Source organism: Chrysochloris asiatica, unplaced genomic scaffold (genome assembly GCF_000296735.1).
Source record: "Chrysochloris asiatica unplaced genomic scaffold, ChrAsi1.0 scaffold00169, whole genome shotgun sequence".
Classification (NCBI taxonomy): Eukaryota; Metazoa; Chordata; class Mammalia; order Afrosoricida; family Chrysochloridae; genus Chrysochloris; species Chrysochloris asiatica.
Window position 1 is genome coordinate 3,626,547 of NW_006408687.1, and position 6,713 is coordinate 3,633,259.

General features: G+C 41.4%; 1 protein-coding gene across 1 annotated transcript in view; it reads left to right on the forward strand.

Annotated features, from left to right (window-relative positions):
- The first annotated feature begins 679 nt into the window (after positions 1-679).
- PARM1 (prostate androgen-regulated mucin-like protein 1) overlaps positions 680-6,713 on the forward strand; it is a 71,932-nt gene continuing 65,898 nt past the window's right edge. The window contains exon 1 of the mRNA XM_006871600.1: positions 680-725. Within this exon, the coding sequence (XP_006871662.1) occupies positions 680-725 (46 nt within the window). The remainder of the gene's footprint in view (positions 726-6,713) is intronic.

Here is a 6,713-nt window from a genome sequence, read left to right on the forward strand (position 1 = left end):
CATATTCCATCTCTGCTTGTTTAATCAGCTCAGTTTATATTTTATATGAGATTGACTGACTCAAAACATATTCTGCACTAATCCTGCCTTGTAAATGTAACAAAGACAACCCATTTCTAAATGGGATTATCGTCACAGGCATGCAGCCTAGGATTTACTACACATGTTTCAGGGGGACACAATTGAATCTCTAACAATGATGTTTTATGTGACTATGTGTACCCATATGGAGATTTATTTTATTTTAAACAGAGAGGCAAACTGTGAGCAAGCGGCCTCTTTATGAAACAGTGAATGTGTTATGTAACAAAAGCATGAGAGAGTTTAGATTTCTAGGCACATTAAAAATCTGAAGGCTTCTTTACACACATAACAAATGGAGAGGTAATTTAATCCTTAAATGAGGATTCACCACAAAAGTTCTTTAACTAGCTAGTTTCCTTGTCGTTTGAAGTATTTGTTAAAATGTATTGTCCACAGCATCTTTACATAAAGCATGGCTCCCCTCTGAGGAGGAGAATGTATTTTTCTTTTCCACCACACTTCCTTAGAAGGGGAGGTAACAGGGGAAAGTGCATTTCTTGAAAAACAAAAGAATACAGAGATGGTAGCTGAGATTCCACTGGGGATGCATCAAGGAGGATGCTCATGTCTGGGAGCCTCAGAATCTTGCACTGACATGAGGGGCTTTGACTGGGATTCTAACCCAGGTCTCTTCATGGAAGGTGAGAATTCTACAACTGATTCACCACTGCCCCTGACCCATCTTAGCTTTATGCTATCAGACCTTTGTGTTGAGTCCTGGTGTGGCACTATAGGATCAACGTTGGATTACTAACCAAGATTGGCAATTCAAACCCACCAGCCACTCCTTAGGAACCCTCTACTGGGTCGCTATGAGTTGGAACTTGGCACCACTTAACAACAGCAGCACTTTTGTGTGGGCTAGAAACAAACACATAAAACTGCAATCTCCTGATGATTGGCTTCTTGGCCCCTGACCCCTTTTTCTTACTCAAGGAAAGCATATGTACATGGTTTCTGATGCCCCTCACATGGTCTGCTGACCTTTGACAACATATCAGGACTTGGAAAACAGTCTATGAAGATATCAAATGAAGAGCCCTTTCCTGAAGTCTCTGGTGACGAGTTTGGTCTTGCTCTGCAGTGTGGTTTCTATCCTCCACCCAGATGGGGTTCTGAAATGGCCCCTCCCCTGAGAGAAGCCAGATACATTATTGAAGCTCCTTATGGGAAAGAGATTTAGTAATCAGGAAATTTCGCTCTCAAAGAGGAAAAGCAGCTTGTCTAAGAAACTGTGGCTTCAGACCCATAGGACCAGTGAAAGACTTAGAGCTGGAAATTCTGCCTCAGCATGTCCAGCCTAGAATATTGCATCTTCCCTTGTTATCATTTAGATTTCTATGGAAGGCAGTGGTCTTCCAATTCTCAGAACTATAACCTGTGACACTATGCACTTTAAAACTATAACCTGTGACTATACTCTTTAAAACCTATAATTTGGACACATTTAAGAGACAGAAAGAGAGCTGAAGGGCAGAAATGGTCATTAATTAATACCTCACATTAGTGTGTTATTTAGTAGCTTACTGAGCCCTTTCCCCTACTTGTTTATTCCTGTCCTTCATCACATCTGACAAAATAGACATTCTGAATGGCGTAAAGGTAACAGAGAAGGCAATATAATTGTTTCAAGGGCAGAGGTTTTTATTCAGAAGGGTCAGATACAGAAGACATAAAGCATCAAGTTGTTGTTGTTGTTAAGTGCTGTCAAGTTGGTTCTCACTCATAGCAACCCTGTACAGTGTTTCCAAGGAACAACTAGTGGGTTTGAACCACTAATTTTGTGGTTAGCAGTCCCATGCTTTACCTACAGCACGTTGTTACCTTCCATGAAGTAGGTCCCGATTCCCAGTGACCCTGAGCACAATGGAACAAAATGCTGCCCAGTGCTACACTGTTCCCATGACAGGTTGCCAATCAGACCATTGTGAGCCATGTAGTTTTCATAAGCTGATTGTCTTCCTAGACTGTCTAGTGTGGACTCTTAACTGAAACCTTTTCTGTAATAGCAACATGCAGACCTCCACCAACAGAGAGTGATGGTTGTACTGAGTTGTATCTGCCCTGTCTCCCTTGTTGTTGTTGTTGTTGTTGTTAAGTGCCATCGAGTCAGTTCCAACTCATAGTGACCCTGTCTAGGGTTTCCAAGGGGCAGCCAATGAGCTTGAATCACTGATTTTGTGGTTCAAACAAACTTTGCAGTCCAGTGCATTAGCCCACAACGCCACACCAGGACCCCATCTCCCTCATGCAGGGCAAGAATTCTCTCTTGGAACCATGAATACCTCAACACCAACATGTAGATGAAAGGAGAAAAAAAAAAAAAAAGAAATTGCAGCAGTCAGTGGAAGGGGTATATAAAATATAAAGCATATCTGTACATATTCTGGTAGCCTTCTCCCATATTGTTTAGATACTTGAGTGTCTTGTTCATTGCAAGCACGCAATGTCGTTTGCTGAATGGGACCTAAACAAAGAAGTCTAAAAATCACAAAAATTTTTTTTTTAAAAAAAGACACACACACAAAGTGATGTTTAATATTTTAAAATAATAATAAGATTCCATTCTAGTGAGTATGTTCTTGCTTATAGCTCGTAGCACTAATAAAAGCAGGCCAAGCCAACTTATCTAAAAATAACATGGTCTAGTGTTATTTCCTTTGCTTCCTTCACCTCCTGAAGCACTAGGCTTGATACTGGAATTCATTCTCAAAACTGTCCCAGAAGTTTCTGAACTTACATTTAACAAGTTAGGAAAAGAAAAATCACCTTTAGCAGGTGTTTTTGCTTGTTTTTCTTTTCCTTTATGCATTCTGCGGGTGTGGGAGGCAGCTCGTCTTTCCTAAGCATCAGCCTTGAGACCTCGGGACATTGGCAAGTCCAGCTACCACTGCACTGAAGGATGTGGGGAGTGCTCCTCCCCTGAGGCCTGCAGCTGATGTCATAAGGAATAACAGTCTCCTCCTGACAGTGCCTAAAAAAGTGCCATTTGAAACCAATAGCAGCTTAAGGGAGGTGAGGGCATTTGGACCCACATCTAATTAGAGGTCAACATGATAACCTAATATTTATTGTTCCCTTTCTTTGTACCAGGCATTGTGATAAGCCTTTTCCATAGTACATCTTTTATACTGCAAGTAATAGAAAGTCTGACCCAACAGTACCTTAAATCCCAGAAGTATTCATTTATTGTTTATTTGGCAGGAAGTCTGGAGATTGGCAGCCCAGGTCTTGCTCCACAGATCAACAGCATTATCAAAGAGAAAGACACTTTCTTTCTTTCTTTCTTTGTCATCATTCTTAGTGGGTTAACTTTCATCCTTGGCTTCACAAGATGATTGCCACAGTGCCAAGTGTCACATCTGCATTAAAGGCAGGAAGGAGGAGAAAAGAATAGGACCAACAGATAAGACGATAAAACTTTTCCAGAAGTCCCTTAGCCTACAGTCTATTAATCTCCCTGCACACAATAAGGTGCATAGACAACCCTAATTTCGAAGGAGACTAGACAGTAGCATTTCACTTTTTTTTTCTACGTTTTCTTTATTTTTGCATAATCATTTTAATTTATCTTTTTTTTTATTGTGAATGGAATGAAGGTTTATAGAAAAGATCATCACCTTTACATTCAACTAATCATACACTTTGTTTCTTCCCAATGATTGTAATTCCCTGCATAGAACAACAGTTATCCTGCTTTCTCCCTGTGGTTCCTATTTCCAGTCTACCCTCTTTCCCAACCCTTCTCAACTTTGTCCTTAGATAAATGTTGCCTTTCTGATTTTGAGAGATAGAGCATTCCATCACTCATAGTGCGCATTCCTCGCTAGTGTTGTTGGCCTCCCTATATATACCTATGTACTCAGGCTGTTCTTAGTCCACCTTACTTAGGAAGTGCTGCTGAAAACTATGTAGCATCGTAACAGCATACAAACCTCCACTGACAGACAGGTAAGTGGTGGTTGCACATGAGATGCATTGGCGTGGAACTGAACCCATGTCTCCCACAAGGAACATGAAAATTGTACTGCTGAGCCCCCAATGTCTTCACCTCAATCTTTTTGTTAGGTGCCATCTAGTCAGCATCTAACAAAAAGAGCCCTGGTGTGGCACTGTGGATTAATGTGCCAGACTGCAAAGCTGTTGGAACTACAAGGTTGGTGGTTCAAGCTTACCAGCTGCTCCTCAGAAACCCCATACAGGGACACTATGGGTTAGAATCGACTCGATGGCACTTAATAACAACAGTCACCTTAGGTTCCTAGTGAATCTTTGTACAATAGAACAAAAAGATGCCTGGTTCTGTGCCATCCTCATAATAGTAGCTATGTTTGGACCCATTGTTATGATCCATCTTGTTGAGGGTCTTCTCTTTTTCAGATCCTCTAGCTGAGGAACCCTAGTGATGTAGCGGGTTAAGCATTGGGCTTCTAACCACAAGCTTGGTGGTTCAAACCCAGCAGCTACTGTGCTGGAGACAGATGAGATGGACTGCTTTCTGTGAAGATTTAGTCTTGAAACCCCTAAGGAGCAGTTTTCCTCTGTCCAATAGAGTCACTATGAGTTGAAATTGATTCAGTGGTAGTAGGTTTGGGTTTTGGTTTCATTAACATCTTTGTTTAGTTGAGCCTCCTCCTTGGACAAACCATCACGGTCCTCCAAACTGAGAGGAGATATGCCTTTGAGTGGCATTTGACTGACATGGACAGATAGTACTTCTAGGGAACAGAAAGCAAATAATATTTTCCTCAAGGAAGGAACAAAATTGTTCACAAATGTTATTCTTTCGTTAGCATTCACAGCACCCGCAGGAGCCCGATGATAACATTAGTCCTGATTTTATGAGTGGAGAAATTGAGTCATACATTAGAGGTCTGTGGGTTCTGATTTGGTGGCTGGGAAACAGAAGTTCTTCTACTCTTTTCAGACTAGAATTGTTCTTTATTTCCATAAACAAAACACTCAGGAGAATATGGTTTTTCAACTTCAAACAAGTATCTTCTTAAACACAGTTTGATGGCTTTGGGGCATACACATTCTGTCTAGACATATGATAGCTTTCAAATACCAGATGGTTGGACCAGGCTTTCATTAGTGATGGTGTTGCAGATGTTAGATGAACCTTCTAGAGCTTGTGGGAGGCTTTAGCAGCCTCAATCAAAGACAACACAGGGAAGATTTGTAGGTTTGAGGATCCCAAGCAGGGTCATTACTCAACCTAAAGAACATCAGAACCTAGTTTTGATGTAGAAAAACAGAATTATCCTTTTAAGATTCCCTTTCCCTCCTACCCTTTCTTTCCCTTAAATAGTGCCTGAAGTTCAGCCCATTCAAAGTGGGGATGGTCAGGCAAATGTGTTTGAGCCAACTGATTGATGGTCAGCATTTCAAGAAGGGAAGACTCTGGTTTTAATTCATAGAGAGAAAAGTTCCTGCAGTTTCCAAAGTAAAAATAAACAAATAAGAATTATAAAAGGCTTTTTCAAGACCCTCCTAAAATTTCATAGTAGCTAGTCATTTTTGTGGTCCTTATAGACAAATTAAAGAGGGATACTTTTTGTATTATGGGCCAACATGTACTCAAGAGCATTTCTGTTTATCAAAGGGAAGCAGATGCATGTTTTTACTCCATGAATATTTATTGAGTACCTTTTTTGTTTGTTTCTTCTTCAAAGTCATTTTTTGCCTCCACTACCACCTGTTTAAGGAGATCTGGTAGCGTAGTGGTTACGAATCGGGCGGAGAACCACAAGGTCAGCAGTTCGAAACTAACAGCTGTTCCATGGGAGAAAGATGAGGCTTTCTGCGCCCGTAAAGTTTTGCAGTCTCGGAAACCCTGTATAGGGTTGCTATGAGTCAGAACCGACTCCACAGCACATAACCACTACCACCTAAGTTTATATGTGGTGAGTCAAACGCACTTTACAACAACAATCGCAGCCGTCTAGTTAGTGACTGAGCACCTACTGTGTGCATAAAGTAGAACACCACAGTTCTTATTATCAAGACTCCCAGGCTTGTGGGAGAAGAGTATGGAGAGAATTCTGCAGGAAGAAACCGTAGTGGTGTAATGGCTAAAGCGCTTGACTGCTAAACAAAAGGTGGACCTTTCAAACAGAGGCCATTCTGTGGGAGAGATATGTGGTCGTCTACTTCCATGAGGATCACAAGCTAAGAAATTATGAGGCAGTTTTAATTTGACTGGGTAGTGTTTCATTCTATTGTGCACAGGATCACTATGTTGTTGTTGTTGTTGCTAAGTGCTGTCAAGTCAGTTCCACAGCACCGAACAGTAACAATCACAAAAGGTCACCATGAGTCAGAGTCAACTCAATGACAAAAGGTTTGTCTTTTAGTTTATAGTGTGTACTGGAAGTCCCTAAGTGGAATCCCTATAGGACAACAGTAACTGATCCGCTGCTAACTAAAAGTGTTGACCATTTGAACCCACCCATTGTTGTTGTTGTTGTTAAGTGCTGTTGAGTCGGTTCCGACTCATAGCGACCCTGTACAGGGTTTCCGAGGGTGCAAATCTTTACGGAAGTAGAAAGCCTCATCTTTCTCCCGCGGAGCGGCTGGTAGTTTCGAACCGCTGACCTTAAGGTTCGCAGCCCGATTCGTAACCACTA